This window comes from Macaca thibetana, chromosome 3 (assembly GCF_024542745.1).
Source record: "Macaca thibetana thibetana isolate TM-01 chromosome 3, ASM2454274v1, whole genome shotgun sequence".
Classification (NCBI taxonomy): Eukaryota; Metazoa; Chordata; class Mammalia; order Primates; family Cercopithecidae; genus Macaca; species Macaca thibetana.
This window is the reverse complement of record NC_065580.1, coordinates 31,227,719-31,247,711: the sequence shown is the minus strand read 5'-3', so window position 1 is coordinate 31,247,711 and position 19,993 is coordinate 31,227,719. Positions and strand designations below refer to the sequence as shown.

At 41.5% G+C, this 19,993-nt stretch overlaps 1 protein-coding gene across 1 annotated transcript in view; it reads left to right on the top strand.

Moving 5' to 3' along the window:
- Positions 1-19,993, top strand: part of SND1 (staphylococcal nuclease and tudor domain containing 1) — a 438,972-nt gene that overhangs the window by 64,338 nt on the left and 354,641 nt on the right. The window contains exon 10 of the mRNA XM_050782556.1: positions 4,345-4,458. Within this exon, the coding sequence (XP_050638513.1) occupies positions 4,345-4,458 (114 nt within the window). The remainder of the gene's footprint in view (positions 1-4,344; positions 4,459-19,993) is intronic.

Sequence of the window (19,993 nt, the reverse complement as noted above, 5' to 3'; positions counted from 1 at the left end):
TCAAGACTTGGTTTGCAGCTTATACTAGTAAACCAGTGTGCTGCTAAGAAAAAGAAAGTGATTGAGTTAGAAAAGATTGAAAGAATATTAACCTGGCTTTAAAAATTATTATTAGAGACTTCATTTAGGTCACTCTTTAGATTTACAGAAAAGTTAAGCAGGTAGTACAGAATTCTTACATTACTCATCCACCCTCAGCCCAGTTTCCCCTGTCATTAATATTTTATGGGAGTACTGTATATTTGTTATAATTAGTATATCAATATAGATACATTGTTATTGACTAAAGTTTATATTTTATTCAGGTATTCATTTATTTATACTTTATTGCTGTTCCAGGATACCACATTGCATTTAGTTGTCATATCTCCTTAGGTTCCTTTTGGATATGTCAGTTTCTCAGACTTTTTTTTGTTTTTGATGACTTTGACAATCTTGAGAAGTACTGCTCAGGTAGTGTGTAGGCTGTCCCTCTGTTGAAAGTTGTCTGATGCCTGATTTTCATGTAAGTACATCCTAAGAGTATCTGGTTTGGTTGTGCTTAGGTGCCTGGAGGTGCCTCCATCAGGATATTGTGGTTTGTTTTTGTTGAGGACTGGGGGGGGGGGCAACTGTACTCTTCTGGGGGACTGGGGAGAAGAGACATAGCATACAACCTTAGGGAGTGGGAAAAACAGCCGGATGTCATGATTTCAGAGAGGAGAAGAGGTATGTGTTGTCATTCTCAGTGGCCTCATCAAAGCACAGTCTCTGGTCATGCCTGTAGAAGGCCCTTTTGGGCGGAGAATCCTTTGTTTCTATCTGGTACTGGAAATTTTGGCAGCATTGGGACTATTGGTGGTTATATCCACAACTCAGGAGGCTGTTGAACAAAAAGGAGGCTTTTTTGTTTGTTTTGTGTGTGCTTCAGGGTTTTCAGAATCTGAACAACAGCAGCCCGTTGTACCCAGTAAGCACTGTGGACAGGCTGCACAGATGAGAGAGTGTGACAGAGGCTGAAGATAGGCATGGATGTTCCCCTGACAGAACTCTGTAGTTTTCTTGACTCATGGCAGCCCTTAGCCTACACCTTGTTATCATTAAACCATTTTTTCCTTTTGTAATTGGGCTTCAAGAAATGAGGAGAGAATTGGATTTAGTGCACGTATTTGAGTCCAGTTAGTGACTTTTTCCATGTAGATTTCTGCTCCAGTGCCTTAGGTTATCTCTTGGTGTGTGGGGTGTGAGTATACATGGGGTTGGCTTGATTAGGGATCCGTAGCTAGCAGAGAAAGTGGGCAGTGTGGGCATACTTCAGTTATCCTGATGAAAAGCACCAGAAGAAATATCACTGTTAAAATGTGGTCGGTAATGGTGCTGATGAGCTGGCTTCAGATAGTAATCCACTCTGCATCTCACTTACTGCACAGTGCGTGGCTGTAACCAGTATTTTATTGCCGATTCCATGTCTCTGCTCAGGAGCTACTTGTTCTCTGGACAGTAATGACACAATTTACAGAGGAATAAAAAACCGTAAACCCCACTTATACACACACGCGGACACGCACACATTCACTTACCCTTCCTACCTTCACCAGCAAGCTAAACCTTGCTTAGCTGGCAGTAGCAGAGTGCGCAGTTCCTGAAGAGGAGGTTTCTAATCAGGGAGATGCTGAGCAGCAGAGAGATTCTGCTGCTGGGGCCTAAAATTTGCAGCTCCAAGAATTCATAGCTGCCACTGCTGCTGACATATTACAAGGGGTGCCTAATCCCAGTAACGTTACAGGACATCCTTAGATCTTCATTGTTCTGTAATCAGGGGGTAAAGATGTGAGGACTATGATACTTTCTTTGGTTTTATTACTCTCTAAGAATGACTAGGGAGCAGAAAACCTCTAGATATTTCTCGTGTCTTGATTATAGGAATTTCCCTATGTTTTTGGGAGTTCACAATAAGAATTCGTTTTGGTTTGAGAGAAGGTGTAGGTCTGTCCAGCATTAAGATTCGGGAAATCCTGTGATGTATGTGCCTTTGATACATCTGACAATTACCCTCTATCCTTTGAGTATCCATTTGGAGGAGGAGTTGTATTGATTTGCTATAGTAGCTGTTTTGCTTAGTATGGCTCAGTGGAATTTTTTTTCTTTTCTTTAGCTTGAAATTAGGATACCGGAATAGCAGATATCATGGGAACACCTCCCCACCCCGCCTGCCCCGCAAAATGTTCTGTCATCCATTTTATAATATCTTTCTCTTCATCCAAATGTGGGATTTTGAACAATAGGGAAATCATTAGCTGGGGTCTTTCTTTTTGGTCAGTTTTGTCCAACCCACTACTGGAATTCCATTACTGTGGACATTTTTACTTGTGTTTAGATGGTAATGGGAATAAGATATACTCTATTTTTTCTTTCAGTGACTGAATCTGTATTTTTGGTCATACTGTCTAGACAGTTTTTAAGTTCTAAACTCATGAGTGTGTGTTTTTGTGATTGGACTGGCATTAAGGGGCTGTTTGGTTTGGGGTAACCAGCCCTGACCTTGGTCCTGGTATGATCACTCATCCTGCCTTTGAGTACCATTAATCTTCACGTTTTTCTGGCCAGATGAATTTTGGGTTCTGGCTCTCTGGGTTTTGGTGTTTAGCCTATGATTCTCAGGTCTGTCAACAAGGTTACAGGAGAATGGTTATGGTTATTCGAGGTTGTTGTTTTGCTGTTTTCAGGGTTGTAAGTTAATCTTAATTATAGTAGAAAATTAAAAATTTCTCCTTCTGAGCTACTCAGTTCTTTCTTAGAACTTTCATTACTTTTCTGATTGCTGGGCTGTTCTTCTCTAATCTGCTTTCATTGCTTACAGTGGTAAAACCCAGGGATATCTTCCCATCCACTAGCCATAGTAAATCATCTGTGGACTTACAGATTGATTCCAGCTGTCATCTTTCTTTTTTCATTCATTCTGTTTGATGGCACTTAACTCCTCCTGTTTTCTGTCATATGTAATTTCTCATTTATGTTTTATATCCTTCTTCGGATTGTTTCTTAAGGCATTCCTTACTCTTTGGTGTATGGTTGGCTGGTTCTTTGTGTTTCTGGTGTGTGGCTGGCTGGTTCTTTGGAAAAGGTAGAGAATTGCTGTTTTCAGAGGAAGCTGCAAGTAAATGGATACATTCTGTGCTAGAAGATCTAAGGCCTTTCAAGAAATAGTTAGGGAGGCCTCCTTTAAGATACTTATCAGTGTGACATCCATGATGGCAAAAAAGAGTCTACTTCCTTTTGTTTCACGCATAAAAGAGGAGGGAAATTTTGCCAGTCCACCCTCGCTGTGTGGCAGCTGACCCTGTAAGTTTGTTCAGTCTGGTAGCTCTTAAAGAGGCCTGATTGAAGCCTAGAAGAGTTTGATTTTGATTCTGCAGATGAAGTAGATGGTGACAGTGTTTTGTAGTCTACAGCTACCTTGTAATAAAGTGTTGCTTGAAAGAAAAAAAAAACAGGCATGGAATATAATTGGGTGAATTTTAGACTGCTGGCTGTATTATGCGTTCTAGTTATAACACTGATGTGGTAAGATCCCAGTGTGAATGGAGTTTTATTCTGTACACATTGTAGAATGTTCTAATAACCTTCACAGAGGAATATTTATGCTTTTGTCCTTTGACTACATATCCTTGTAATTTATCCCAGACTAGTTCTTTTTCTTCTGAGTGTGGGGTCCTGTATTACAGATCTTGGATTCCAAAACAAAGATGTCCATAGTAGTAGTGCTCTGAAAAGGTGGCTTTCAGAGTATCTGAGGTAATATCTCAGTAATTTCATGTTTCTGCCTGTGAGATTAACAGCTGAGCATCTCCTTTCCCATGCTGAGATGACAATTCTTTCTGCCCTTCACTTGCCTTTGATTTTTCTGCTCTCTATTGGGGCATCCTATTTTGGTTCTTTCTCATCTAGTGCTGGTACCTTCTTCAAATCCAACCCTTGCCTCTTTTTCTAGATTCACATTGAGATTTTGATTTTAGTTTAGAAACTGTTTCAAGGAAAATCTTCAATTACATGTAGAGACAGGATTTCCAGTTCTTAAGCTTTGTAGTTAACCACACATCTTGGTCAGGGCAAAAATAAAAAAAGATAGACCATCTTTATGAATGATACAGACTTTGTCTCATTGAGAAATCATAATAAGGTCTCTGGGAACTGATAATTATAGCATAGTTTTCTCTGACATTGTTGCACCATGAAGGATGATACTGTTTCTCCCACAAATGGCTATTGATCTCACTTTCTACCTGTGAGGGTGGTGGGCCTTGCTCTTGGACATGTGATGGAGGACATAGAAGCAGGTTTAAGCATGTTCCTTTTTGCTCACAGGTGATGCAGGTTCTGAATGCTGATGCCATTGTTGTGAAGCTGAACTCAGGCGATTACAAGACTATTCACTTGTCCAGCATCCGACCACCAAGACTGGAAGGGGAGAACACCCAGGTGAGAATAGGGAAGCAGCCATGCCTCTTTGCATAAACCAAAAGGAAAACGTTGGAGAATTAATTAATATATGATACATATATGTGGGAATGCAAAGGGACAAGTATTTTAAATCACCACAGTATTATTTTCTAATATTTATAGCCTGACTATCATTGGGCAGGTCTCAGTGTCTTGTGGCCCACACCCACTGCTCTGCCGCATTTCACATGGGCACTGTTGGCACCTCTCCCCAGGGGGCTTGAGTGCAGTGAGGGTTGGGATATGTGAGATGGTGGATGAGTTTATTAACAATATCTTATTTTTCTGGGAATAAGGAGAGGAGAAGGTCTGTATCTCGTGTACATTGTAATAGGACCCGTTTCTGCTGGTCATTTTGATTTGATAGTTCTTTACGTTTTTGTTCTAGGAAGAAATGAATCTTGGTATATATATTCACTGGGGTCACCTACTCATTTTTTGCAGGTAGTAACTATAATTGGTAGTTAAACTGTTTACTATTTTTTGGATCTTTTGGCAGATAGGTTGGTGTATGACTCAGGTATATCAATTTTGAGAAATGCTTTGCATGAAAACTCTAACAAGAGTTGGTATTACACGTGCAGACAGACTGATTTTTTTTGTAGTCATGACAGTTACATAGCCATAAGAGTTATGAGAGTTGGGAATAGGGATTAAGGCTGAACATTTTTGGGGGTTTGGTTATGTCATATTTTTACAGACATCTTTACCGCTTCTATTTTTGTCCACTGATAACTAAAGTGTGTGATTGTGTTGACTAGTTATAGAACTAGTTCCTTAATGAGAGCCAGCGCCAAAGGCAAATATTTGGACAGTTTTCAGAAATTAACTATTGTGGATTGAAGTTTAGTGCTGTGTGTACTATCTACTGCCTGCTTTTTTTTTTTTTTTTTTTTTTAAGAAACAGAGTCTTGTTATTTTACCCACACTGGAGTGCAGTGGCTATTCACAGGTGTGATCATTGCACACTACAGCTTCAAACTCCTGGGCTCAAACAGTCTTTCTGTCTCAGCCTCCTGAATAGCTAGGTCTAGAGGTGTGAACCACTGCACCCAACTTATCTACCTTTTTTTATTTATCCCTTTGTACAGAAGGGATGGGATAAAAAAAATCCCTTCTGTACAAAGGGATAAATGAAAAAAGGTAGGTAAGTTATTTTCTGTACAAAGGGATAAATAAAAAAAAGGTAGGTAAGTTGGGTGCAGTGGTTCTAAAGGTGTGAAATTTGCTTTTCTGATGTTTTGCACGTATACATATCTTGGTTGCTTTCACAAGTTGAAATTCATGCATTGTTTTCATTTGTGTGAGAGTTTAAAGACAGCACATTAAGAGTAAAATAAAAATATGATTGTCTTTTGAATCAGATCATGCATAAAAAACATATACAGGATGGGTGATTTGAATGTCTGGCCAATCAGTTTTTTCTCTCTCTTTTTTTCCCTTAGAGAAGGCAGTTTAATGCAGCAAACAGTATTATGGTAAGGTTGAGAATTTAAATGCATGAAAGCTTAGAAATGCCAAAATAAGGTTCTCTTAGTAACTGTAGCTCTGCCTCATTGCACAGAGTAAATACACATCTCCAATTTTATCAGTATTGGGAGTAGTCCACAATTCTGCATCTGTGCTGTACAGTTGGAATTAAGGTTCCCACAGCAACCACAACTTTGAAATTCTTGAACGTTAATTTTTGTGCCTGTATCATCAGCCAGTGCATTATGTTAATGTAGACTATATAGCTGAATTTTAAGCAGTTTTTAGGGGGATGGGGGTGTTATAGCTTAGGTAGGATGATAGCAGGTTTTCTGAAGTAAGCACTAACCTACTACTGAGTATTTTTAGTTTTCCCAGGATCCTTTGGAACTCGTCAGTGGGTAAAAGATGCGTTTCCCTTAGCCTAATGGCTGATGGGAAATTGTTGGAATTGGAGTATTTCTTAGTTTAGGCAGAATCCTGATTGTAGAATTTTTTGTCTCTTACAAGGCGTGTTACCTCTTTTTTTTCTTCTTTTTTCTTTATTCTTTCTTTTTCTTCCTGTTCACTCCTGAGATCTTACTCCATTTTAAGACAGTTCTAAGTAAGGCTTAGCTGCAACAATCTACAACATATGGCTTATGAGGAAGATGGAGGAATGATTTCCATTATTTGTCTGTTAAAGTCCTTTGGAAGAGTTTAGTGAAGGGCCACATAAGAAATAAGTTAATATAATGAACCTTGAGTGTAGTGGTGGAAGGCACCTTGAAGAGTGGCCAGTTTTGATGGGTGGTCTGGGTGATCTTCCCAGGTCAGCTGCTGTATATTGTGAGTGTCAAAGATGAGAAGTGAGTCAACAGGAGGAATGGCTCTCTAGGCCAACACTGTCTGACAGATACATAAATGTGAGCCACACATGTGAACTCTATTTGTTATTTTAAATTATTACGTAGCTAAGTTAAAAAACTAAAAAGAAACATTAATTGTAATTTTAAAATTTGACATATCCAAATTATATCATTTCAACATTTAATGAATATAAAAAATAAATGAGACATTCTCCCCCTTTTTAAAACCAAATATTTAAAATATGGTATGTACTGTACATTGGCGCTACATTTTAATTCATTGTAGCATATTTCAAGGACTCAATAGGCACATGAGGCTAGTGGCTACCATTATGATTAGTGCAGCTTTAGAAATTTGCATAAACAGGTAGTCGTTGTTGATATATATTTACAGATGCTTATTTTGCACCAGATACTGTGCTGGGAGTGCAGCAGGGAATAAACAGATGTCCTATCTCTGCCTCATGGAACTTTAAAGTCTTGTAGGGGAAATACACAAGTAATTTTATTTATCTTAAGTGCTATGAAAGAGAAGCTTAGAATTTAGGAGAGTGCATAGTCTGGAAAGGCTACTTTGAGGAAGTGACATTTAAGGCCTGAAGGGAGATTAGGAATTAGCTAGATAAAAAGTGGGAGAAGACAGTTTCTGACCTGGAGAGCAGCAATGACAAGAATTAGGTGAGTTTTGGGGACTAGAGAATGGATGGCTCTTGTGGATGGTGCATGAGTGGTATGACACCTGTGTGGTACGAAACCATAGGCAGTGTCAGATCAAACATGTCCTGTGAACATCTCAGGATACTCAGGAAGGGAGAGAAAATGGGGCATATGATGAACTGCTAGTGATTTTGTATGACTGCAACAGAGGATAAATTTCAGGGGAGTGTTAAGAAATGGGCCTGAAAGTTAGACAGGTGCCACTTGTTGAAGGCTTATATGCCATGCATTTTAGGTTTTATCTTGAAGAATTTTGAACTGGTGAATGGCATGTTTGGATTTAAATACTCTTGTTTTGGTTGTTTGAATTTACAAGATATGAAAGCAATTTGCATATAAAGATAATGTTATGCCTGGTAAAAACTTATTTAGCAAGGAACTCTGGATTTTCTTTTGGTAAGCCTCAGTTGACCAAAGACTTGGAGAATGACGTGATGAAGAGTTAATGTCTTAGGAGATGTTAACTCTTTCAGGCTAATGAGTGAGAACTGTGGATGCTGCTCCAGCAGTCTTTTTTTTTTTTTTTTTTTTTGAGACAGAGTCTTGCTCTGTCGCCCAGGCTGGAGTGCCGTGGCGTGATCTCAGCTCACTGCTACCTCCGCCTCCCGGGTTCACGCCATTCTCCTGCCTCAGCCTCCCGAGTAGCTGGGACTACAGGCACCCGCCACCTCGCCCGGCTAATTTTTTGTATATTTAGTAGAGACGGGGTTTCACCGTGTTAGCCAGGTTGGTCTCGATCTCCTGACCTCGTGATCCGCCCGCCTCGGCCTCCCAAAGTGCTGGGATTACAGGCGTGAGCCACTGCACCCAGCCTCCAGCAGTCTTTCCTTATACTTGCCTTTCAACTTAAATAATTCCCCCACCCCCAACCCCTGCCCCTTTCCTTGGCCTGGGATTACTAAAATAAAAAAGAAAAAGAAGAAGAAGAAAAAAGAATTCCCCAGAGCTCTTATAAAGTGTACAAGATCCTGCTCTATGCTTATCTTAAAGTTACCAGAGATTTACAATATGGGTGTGGTAAGAAACATCACCTGGGCATCCTAGTGTGACTGTAACTGTGTTTAAAGACTGAGCAGCAGGCATCCTCTTGGAGTCAGGTTTCTGATTTCCTTTACTACATACCAACTGTTGTGACAGTCACAAGTGGAGCGTAGTCAAGTATTCATGACATGGATGTTGAGGCCAGGACCTCTGTTAGCTCATATGGCATCTTTGTGGAAATTTAGAGAAGGGTACTGCTTCTTCCTGTCAGCATCATGCCAGGGGCCATGACTTGGCAAGCAGAATGGAAGCTAAATTTTAGCTTCTGTTCGCCCTTTGTCCCCTTTGCCAGGTATACTTCTGCAAGGCACAGCATATTGGCAAGGCAAATGGTACAGCCATTTCTGCAAGGCAAAAATATCGGCCTGCCCTAGTTAGAACAGGCTGGTAGAATCTCCAAGGAAAACATCAAGGGCATTTTTTGGGAATTGAGGAGTGGTTTTGTAGTTGTGGAAACATGGAGCGCTTGAGGATTGTTAAGAGATGAAGGTCTGCGATGGATGGACTACGGAGGGTATTGAAAGAAACACTAAGGACATTACCTTCTCTCCAATTACAGGACTCTGCCTGGGGGTCAGTGGCTTTGGCATGGAAAGGATAACTTGATAACTTATGGTACCAGAGCCTTTTCTAAACCGAAGAACAAAGCGGAAGAGGGTGCAGAATCAGGAACTAGATGAGTGGGTGAAGAGGGAAAGTCTGTGGCATGGGCTCCCTCAAGAACAGGCAGATGGGGGCAGACATTCCTGCTCTAGTGCAGGCCTCCACTGCTAGCTCCCAGATGAGGACTCAGTGGGACTTTACCTTCAAGGAAGCATGGGGGAGGTTCTTTTAATATTTTCTTCCTCCGAGACAACTCTACATTTGGAGGATAGTAGGGCAAATTGTTTTTTTCTGTTTTGTGCACAGAAACAAGTTCATTTCTCTTAAATTATACTGGAAGATGAGCTTTTTGCCTATTGCTAACCATATTTCCGCTCCCTTAATTTGGTTACTTTCTAATTGGAGCCAGAGGAAGTACTTGGACTAACATTGTGATCAAAGGAACTGTTTTCACCCTAGGCTCTCCAGTGTTACCCAGGAATTCATGGGTAGCCACTTCTGGATTTTGGTTGGAGCTTGGTTTGTTGCTAGATAGTGTTATGGGAGAGTTAAAAGGTGGGATGTGCAATATTTCCCTCCATAGGATTCTAGGTGGATATGTCTGATGTTGTTGATGGTGTTTCTGTGGCACCCTGCTCCTGGATTAATCCAGTGTCAAGTCGTAGGAGATGTTAACTCTTTCAGGCTGAGAGCCAGTTAAGAAAGCTGACATGTGATGCTGTCGTGAACCTGGCCATGTATCAGGGTTTCTCTAAAGGTATAGTTTGTTTTATCCAGTTGTTTGCTATAAAGAAATGTGCTAAATCTTGGAGAAAGGCTGTGGGTTTTCTGAGCTGCTGCCTTAAAGGAGATAACACGTTGTGCAGATCTCAGGACTTCCTAGAGAGCGCTTGGCTTTGATCTGAAACTGGAAAGCCTAGTGCTCTCTTGCCCAGGGCTGCTGTGGGTTTTGTGTTACACTTGGAGTGTTAATGACAAAGGAAAGAGCCCCCAGGCATCCGATGAAGGGGCTGACTTATTCTCCCTGAAGTCTGTTTTTGCGATGCTGTTGTAGTTGACTAAGAGATACAGAGCTGAAATTTACCTTGAAAACAGGTAACATAATTTACCTAATCCCCAGGTGTTATGTGTGTAAAGTTTGCTTTAGGTTGCTGGGCCTTTTTCTCAGATTCCTTTTCTTAGCTGTCTGTCTCTTCCATTCTCTCTCTTTGTATCTGTTTCTCTGTCTCTGACAGCCCCCACTCCCAGCGCTCCTGCTTAGTATTTAGTATGTTGGGAAGGAAGTGTGGAAACCCAAAGGTGGAGTCTTTCCCTCAGCTGGTAGTCACCCCCTGCTACCAGCTTCTATTCATTTCCATCACCCTGTCTTTTAGCATCCTCTCTGTGAATTCATTTACCACATAAAGGTTTGTTCACACCAGAGCCTCCAAATATTCAGACCTGGGCACTAAAAGATCAGTTTTATTAAAGCTGCCATCTGCTGAACCTCCCAGTGTCCTTGTTGCCTTCGTTTGGGGAGTCCATCTCCCAGACCTGGCCACCTGGCTCTCCAGGGCAGGCAGGTAGGAGAGAGGAGCTGAGATAGGTGCATTAGTGATGCCCTGGGATTCTTAAGGGCTTTTTGTCAGAGGAAGGGTCGTGTAAGGCACTGATAACTCCATTCATTATACGGGGCTCTGGGGTGCTTTGCCATTAAAAGCGATTTTCCACCTATTCCCTCCAGTTTAGATTTCTAAAGGCAAAATGACTGGACCCTCTGGACCCTCAAGCCAACTTTGCCGACTCTGAAACGCATGCCAATAGAAAGTTGTGGGGTTGGAGACCCTAAGTGAAATTGGAGCAGGCCAGTAAACCCACTCACTGTGATCTGCTTGTGACTGCTTGTGACATAAGGCAAATAGCAAATTAGAGAGGGACTCCAGCTTGGCGTTAAGGACCTTGGAGAAAAGTAAAAGCTCTTTGAAATGGATATAACATTTCACCAGTCTCCAATGGAGAGATTTTGGGACTGCAGCAATGTGATCAAAAGATGCAGAATATGTCAGAGGCTGGCGGAGGCATTCTGTACGAGTTTCAAATTTGTTTGATCTGGGCATTTTTGAGAACACTTGAAATCTTCTTTGTTAGAAGACTGAAAAAAAAATTACTATTAGAAGACTGTGGGTGGGTCTTAGCTCATCTATTTAAGATTCCAGGATATATGTGTCCTGATTTTTAAGATTAATATCTGGGTCCCACCTCTTAAAACATCCCTGTGACCTATTCCCGAGCAGTAGAGGTCAGGGAGTAGGGAGACAAGCCTGCCTCCTCGTGATGAGGTCAAGACATTTGGTATCTGGGTAGATAGCAGACGTTGCTGAAGTGCACATTTTACTGATCTCTCTGAGTGAATTTTAAACTGGAGAAGACAGCATGTGCCTGTCTTGTTGCCCTTTGATTTCCTTTCTTCTCTCCATTGCAAATTATATTTTCTTTCATTTCCTTTAGTTATGTATTCCCTTTCCCAGGATCTTGGTTATTTCCTTCAAATAATTTTTTGGGATTTTAACAATCTCCTGGAGGGTCTTGGTGGTTTATCCCTGAACTGGGTGCATTTACTTCTATTAATCCATATCTCTCTCTTCCTTTAATCACTATCACACAGTTCTACATTTTCAATTTATCTAAATCTTTCTAGTGCTGGTGTGTTCATATTTCTTGTCTCTTCTCGATCTTGTGACCTGCAGTAATTCTGTGTTGCTTCTAGAATTGACAGCACCATCATATTCACTGCCCTGTGAGCATTTACTATACCTGCTGTGCTGAGGTAACCCTCTTTCTTGACCTAGTTCTTGAAGGCCCCTTTAGGCCAGAGACTTCCATACGCACCATCTTTCCCTTCTCTGTAGCATCCTGTACTGTTTATTTGTATACATCCCTACTTTCCATTGTGAAATCTAACCTCTTCCAAGGCCAGGAATGGAAGGGTCTTCCCAGCTTTATATCCCTTCTTCCAGAATCTTACAGAGTGCAGTGAATAAATAAACATTTAATAAACATTTGAATCAGAATATCTTCTGAGGCATAGACCTAATTCCATATATTGCTTGTGCGTGGGCATCATTTTTACCACCTCCCAATCCTAACCCCCTTGACTGCTCTGACAGCCACATTGGATCCCAATGTGCTGGTACCCAGCTATCTCAGGAGGAAGGTTTTGCACTCCTGTTTTTTACTGCTTCCTAATTGGATTGCTTGTTTTGCTGGCTAGGTCACACATGGCTGTTTTCTGTAGCCACTTCTTCTTCTACACTCCCAGTTTTAATCTAGTTGCTGCCATTGGGTTGACTCGCCCTGCCTCTCTCTGTGTGGTGGTTTTCCTCATAATGTGTATTCCATTAGCACAGTGCAGATTGAGTTTAGTCCACCAGAGGGGTTAATTTCACGATTTTAACTGCTTTTGAAGATTGGCCCCCAACTGACTTTCTTTCAACACCTCTACTCTGATTCAGGCTTTTCTGAATATCTTCCTTTCATATTAGTTCAGGTATCTTGATTCGTTGAAGTTTATAGTTGCAGTTTTTACTGAGGGGTATGTATATATTTTACTGTTGTTGACCTTGTTGGTTGTCAGATTATTTCTTTGCTTAGAACTAATTTTAAAATCAATTAGAGATTTTTCCCTTCATCTTTCTCTCTTTATTTATGAGATACTGATTGCAGAGCTACCTACACTGTGTTTAGATAAATTACCTTTTTTTTTTTTTGTATAACATTTATATTCAAGGCAAGTTTAGTGCAGTCATCCAGTGCTTCGCATTTTTGCAGGCCAGGTCTGTAGGTTTCATTCCTTGGTGGGCTAATTAGCTTTGTACTGGGAAAATTTTGTGCAGTTCAGAAACCAAATATTTAAGTTCCTTGTATGCATTAGTCACTGTGGGTCTGGGAAATTACTTTTATGAATAAGGTGTTTATAATTTTAGGATCCATATCTCTAATCCTGACAAGTATGTGTATGTGTTATGGTCGGTCACCAGGTAGACTTTAGACTAATGACGGATTATGGATGAAGCAACATCATTTCTGTCACTGTTCTAAAAAAAGGCTTTTCAGAACTGAGAGTGGAATGGGAAGCTTAAGGACACAAATGATTGCTTTTTTTCCCTACCAAATGACAGGCCAATTGCTTAGGCATATTTTTGATGTCACTTTTCATTTTAGCCTTCCTCTGAAAATCCACGGTCAGTTTATGGGCTGTTCACGTTGGACAGCTATTTATTTATTTATTTATTTATTTATTTGAGATGAAGTCTCGCTTTTGTTGCCCAGGCTGGAGTGCAGTGTGGCGCTCTCTGCCTCTGCCTTCAAGCGATTCTCCTATCTCAGCCTCCCGAGTAACTGGGATTACAGGCATGCACCACCACGCCTGGCTAATTTTGTATTTTAAGTAGAGATGGTGTTTCTCCATGTTGGTTAGGCTGGTCTCAAACTCTGACCTCAGATGATCTGCCCACCCAGCCTCCCAAAGTGCTGGGTTTACAGGCGTGAGCCACTGCGCCTGGCCTGACATTGGACAGCTCTTAGTCTCACCATCTACTCTGATACCTGTCTGTTTTTGGCAAATGCCTTTGCCTGGTTCAGTAGTATATTGGTGGCCACCAAGGCGTATTGCTGTTTCACAGTAGGGTCTCTATTCAGTTTAGCTGTGAAGGCATTCTGGAGACTTTGTGTTCCTTGCCTTTTCATTTCTCTGTTAGAAGCCACTGATATAATAGCCTTCATTCCTTGTTTCACTTTATTAGGCAATTAGTGTGGATAAGCAGAAATATCCCCTTTGTGTGTGTTCAGACATTGGTCTCAGAATCTGCTTACCTCTGCTGTCCTGCTGGTTCTGGATAGCCCACATGATGGACACCTGTAGTTCTGCTGTAAAATACTTTTTCATTTTTTTCTGCATTTTTTTCTCCTTCCCTACTTAGTTTGATTTTTTCTGGGTCATGTATATTTGTCATTTCTTCAAATCTGTTGCTAACTAACTGCCTAGCACATAGTTGATACTCAGGTGTTATATATATAGTGTCTCACTGCATTCTCATTGGGGGTCTGTACTCATTATTCATAATTTGGGGATATAGGGATGGGCAGAATATGCTGACACCTGGCTTTCTGATTCTACCACTCTGCCTTTCCTAGGACATGTTCCTTCACTAGTGGGAACGCTGGACTTTTTTCACATGCTGTTGTCTTTTGTAAGGTGGGCCACAATTAGGAGAAAGCCACATTCATATTCGTATGGAGCTGCCTTTAGCAGCATCTGCTTCTCCAGCTGGAGAGGCTTGTTTTAGAACGACTGGCATGCGGAAGCGGTAGGTGGAGGTCTGGGAGGGGCTGTGTACCCAGGGCTCCCTTTCCAGCCTCCCGTCTCCCTTAGGCTCTTTCTGGCCTGAGGCCTGGTCCCCATGGTTGGGGGTACAGACTCGACTGCCTGCCTGATTCTGATTGCACCCCCTTTCCTCTGCTTCATACTGCAGCTGCTTTGAGCGAGTGCACTGTGTTCTGCGCGGGAGAATTGGCAGACAGATCTACATGCTGATTTTGGCCATTGGGACATCCAGGATTATTAGGCCAGTTTGTACTTTAAGAGGAGGGAGCCTTGACATCGCTCAAAGCAGCTTATTTTATTTATTTCTAATAAAGGGGAAAGAAGCTAGCCCAGCCCTTCACTGTTCCTTTCAACGTAGCCGGCTCAGAGTTTTCCTCGGGAAAACATGCAGGGTTCCTCCCACCTGCTTGAGCCAGGCTCTGTCCTTCCTTTGCAGATTGCCCTGTGGTACCTGCCTCTTCACTCTCCTAAAGCTTTTTGGCTTTACCTTTCTTCCCTCACCCCTCCCAGTTTTCCCTCAGAGGACTGACTGGTTCTTTCAGCCTAGACACTCCTGTTTGCCTGCCAAGTTACCCTTCTTCCGGAGGTGCATAGCCTCAGCACTGTCAGAGTTTAGGAAAACATAACCTCCTCCAGTAAGAAGCCAGTTATAACAACGTTTGGACCCATTGTTCTTATTATTAGATATCCATAAAATCTACCTGGTAGAGAATCGTCATTGGGGCTCTGCTGGAGAGATATGTCTCAGTCCTAAAAGATACAAATTAATACCAGAGTACCTGATATTGTAGATGGAAACTGACAAACTAGAAACTCAGTGAGATAAAATCCTATGCCTTTCGTCTCTCACCCCCATCACCCAGCAAGAAGTACATTCTCAGGGCAGAAGCTGATGGTGTTGAATGTCTCTCTCGTCTCTTGTCTAGCAGTATAGTGAAATGTGCTCTAGTGGGAATACACTCTCTCCTTGCCCTTGTGCCCACTCCAGAGATGGAGGATCTGGAGACTTTGGCCCTTTTGGCCAAGCACATTGTCTTCCTCACCTCATGGTTCTCAAAAGTTTTGTTTCTTTGTTTGCTTTCGCATTTTGACTTGTTAACGTTTCTGGAAGTGTCTGAATATAGATACTTCTATATAGAAGTATCTGAATAAAGAGTATAGGTATGTGCTTCTGCTACTTTAGTTTTCATCTGGATTTCTTTGAATTACCCCCCACCCCGTGCCACACTGTAGTTCCTTCCATTTCCACCTGCTACCCTCCCTCAGGAGTGCAGAGGGAATTTGTAAACTTGGGTTTGAATGATGAGGTCATTTCTGACCAACACAATTTGGTCGTTCTATTAGTTGTTCCTGCAGACCTTACAAAGGAGCGTGTTGCTGTTCTTATATGCCCTTGTCTTGTGTTGTTCAGAAATCCTCTGTGCTATGCTTTGGATGCTACATGAGCCTGCAAATGAATGCTTAGCATTGTTGAAATTGACTGCTGCCCTTTAGCTGTCTGGCTTTGGGTTCGGCCAGAAAGAGTGGCATCTTTAACCTGAGTCACTTTTTGAAACATGGACAACAATGAAATTGTATTCTAGTTTTATTGAGCAACCACATTTGAGCTGCTTATTAAATACAATTTTATATTCTAGAAAACCACATTTATACAGTTTAAGCAAGACCAATGTTCTTTTGCTCCTAGAAGTTAAATAAATTTATATCTTAATTGGTAAAATCTCTAAATCTGTAGCTTGTAGGTATTGATTTCAAGAAGACACCTCACTGATCGCAGAAACGAGTGAGTGGATGCAGCATGCTCATGGTATGGCCCAGTGTTCCTCATTCTGGCTTATTTGTAATGTCAGGTTTCAACTTTGGTGTTTGTAAATAGTGGCAGGAGGTTTCAAAACTCCAGTTGTTTAGAGGCTGTAAGATTTACTTCCTTGATGCCTATGGAAGGAACCAGGCTTCGGACAGCTGTGGTTCAAAATACTTTTTTCAGCTTCTTTCTCATTTCCTTTTTCACATCGATCTTTAACTTTCTCTCTCTCTCTTCCCTCCCCCTAGCTTGATCTTCATTTTTACTGTCTTGGTGTTGGTCAGGATTAATATAAGGGAGTGAGGAATGAAGAGGTTAGTTTTATTTCCCCTTTTCTCCCTTTACCTTAAGTCCACACTGACTCTCTTTTCTGCCTAATTGTAACCTACTGCCATGGATAATTGAGGGATGGAAAGTCCCTCGTGGTATTTGAGGTTACTGATTTTAATGCAGTAGACAACTGGGAAGATGTAAATCTAAGGAAGCAGTTTTGACTCTCCCACCCCCATGCTTTGTATATCTTTCAGTGATCGTGGTGTCCCTAAAGTAATTTTTGAACAGTTCTAAAGCTGAGGAGTAGGGACTGTTTGTTATTTCTGGCTGCGATTTGACTTTGGTACATCTGTCTTTTACCTAGGTCCCCTTCCCTGCTAGGGAAATTATGTCCATATGTATGTTTCTAAGGTATCCCCTGATGCAGAGTTTTACAAGGGCAAATCATTTGATTGTTAACTGTTAGATTCACTGCAAATATGGCTGCCCAACATTATTGCTTCTCATTTGCTACAAATGAGCTCCAAGTCTTCTGGGTTTACACAGGACTGCTCTGAGGACAAAGATTAAGTGGATTTCTGTTGATGCCATATATTTTGATTGCACAGCAGAGTCGCAGTGTGTATTTGGGGCCTGCCACTGACTGCCACTGCCCTTCTCTTCATGGTTTCTCTCCCTCTCCTCCCTCTAAGCCCTAGCTGAGAGGCACAGGTGTGTGCCCCGTTGACTCTCACGGTGAAATCTAGTTGAGCTTTTCCCCTAGAGTAGAGGCCAGATCAGTTTTTCTTAAGATGTAGTTCATAAGCTACTTGTGTTAAAATCTCTGATCAGAATGTTCATTTTTCACAATTGCCAGGTATCTCTATTGCACTTCAGCTTGAGAACCACTGTTCTAGATTGTTGCTTGTAGCAGTGGAAGAGTGAGGGCTTAGTAAAGCTCTTTCTCCAGGATTTTGGTCTCTGACAATGCAATTTTTCTTTTTTGAGCCAGACTTCAGTGCAGTAATATCTCTGCAATTTCCTGTGTGAGAGTCTCTGCTCCAGGTCTCAGAGCCAGATGCTAAGCAGACATGTCCCTCTTAGCTTAGAACATCTCCTGAGGATTCCAGCGAAAGGAGATATAAGAGTTCTGCCTGAAGAAATTTATCTGCTTCAGAGAACAGAGTTCTCGAGGGAATAGTAGAGTTTCTTAGGGTTTATAACGTACTATTTGAGCTGATGTTTAGGTGGGGCCTGCTATTTACAGTTTCAGGGTGAGTTTTACTTCATGACAAAAAGAGAAAAGGTTTATGAAGTGGTTCCTTGTTAGATCTGGGGTCACACCTCATGTGCGATTATATTAGCTGAACTCGGTGTGGCAGAGAAAAGGATGCAGGTTAAAGAACAGGTTTGCCTCTGGCGTGTGCAGGCAGCCCTCAAATGGTTGGAAGAAAATATAGGTGCTTTGTGGTACATACAGAGAAGGTAGGAGCTTGATGGTGTTTCAGAATACAGCACAGCAAAATCCTCAAGTGCCTTCGGAACTGTGACTGAGACCCTAACACAGTGTGCAGGTTTAGTGTTAGCAGACGATCTGTATTAGGACTAATGGAGGAAATCTTGTCCTTGTTTTGAGGCCTTACAGTAGTCTTCTGCTGAGTTCTTTTCAGGACTCAGCTCTGAGCATTACAGGATGAGAAATGCTGTCTGTTAGACTAATTGTCTGATTTATGCTAAATAAATGCACAGATGTGATTTAAAAGTCAGTTTTGGGGTTTATTAATTTATGATGCAATTTCCAGCTGCCAAACAGACCAAAATGTTTTGATGGGCCAAGGGCGTTCTTTCTTGTGGAGGAAGTTTGCTTACAGAGTCTGAGTAAAGGAGATTGCTGGATACTGAGGAAAACTAAGGTGACCCTAAGTATGTGCCTGGCCCAGGCAGAGTGTGAGGTGCTGGGCATGCACTATTTTGTTGACTCCTCTACCCTGTCCTTGGGAAAATAATGACAACTTGCTCAGGGTTCCTTCTCTGGTAAGTGGAGGAACCAGGATTCTATTTGCCTCCAAAAGTGCCGCCTGGACCTGGAGGTTGGTTGGGTGGGTTGGTGGCCTTCTCCCTTGGTGTTGACTGGACTTCTTCCTGAGCTCAGGTTTTTCAGGATTTCCACTATCTACCAGAAGGTGTAACTGGCTGTCTTTGTTACTGTAACACATGCTTTCTTATTTCAACATATTTTTACAAATGAAAATATTTCCTACAACCATTTTTGGAGGCACCATAATTTATATCAAGAGAGGCTCTAGGGCTGGGCATGGTGGCTCATGCCTGTAATCCTAGCACTTTGGGAGGCCAAGGCAGTAGAATTGCTTCTGGCTAGGAGTTCCAGGCCAGCCCTGGCAACATAGTGAGACCCCCATCTCTATAAAAAAGAAAAAAATACCTTTAGTTTAAAAAAAAGGCTGTAACTTATATTTCTAAAGGGTGACCTGTTTTTGTATTTTTTTTTTTTCTTTTTGAGACAGAGTCTTACTCCGTGCCCAGACTGGAGTGCAGTGGCACGATCTTGGCTCACTGCAACTTCCACCTCCTTGGTGGAAGTGATTTTCGTGCCTCACCCTCCCGAGTAGCTGGGATTACAGGCATGTGCCACCACGCCCGGCTAATTTTTGTATTTTTAGTAGAGATGGGGTTTCACTGTGTTGGCCAGGCTGGTCTCTAACTCCTGACCTCAGGTGATCCCCCGCCCAGTTCGGCCTCCCAAAGTGCTGGGATTATGGTTGTGAGCCTCCATGCCCAGCCTGACCTATATCTTTTAAATTGTCGTGTCTCCTTTCTGAAGTTTTCCTGGCAATGATCTCATGGCTTAAAAGAGTCAGGTCAACTCCGCGAAGAGACTGAATTCTCCCTTTTTAATACAGAGTCTCAATACTAGTCATTTTTGTACAGGTTCTGAGCCCTGAGAGCACCTGCTTCTAGATAGTTCATTGTCATTTTAATTTTCATTCATTATTTTCATACATTAACCCCATTAGATAGATGGCTTGCATTTCTGCTTTCATTTTCTCTACCCTAGAAATTTTTCCTGATTATAAATGTGACATAATCACTTTATAAATTTGGGAAAATTTAAAGAAGAAAATACAAATTACTTAAATTTCACTGCCCAGAGGCAACATCACAACTGTTAATAATCTCATGGCCTCCTCACTAGCTTCTCTGTTCATGTTTTATTGCTGAGAATTTCTTCTGGCCTTTAAATAATTTCCTAAAACATGATTTTTAATGGCTATGCAGTTGTTAATGCGGACGTGTTATAATTTAACCAGCATTCACCTATTTTTTTATTTTTTATTTATTTATTTTTTTGAGACAGAGTCTCACTCTGTCACCCAGGCTAGAGTGCAGTGGCACGAT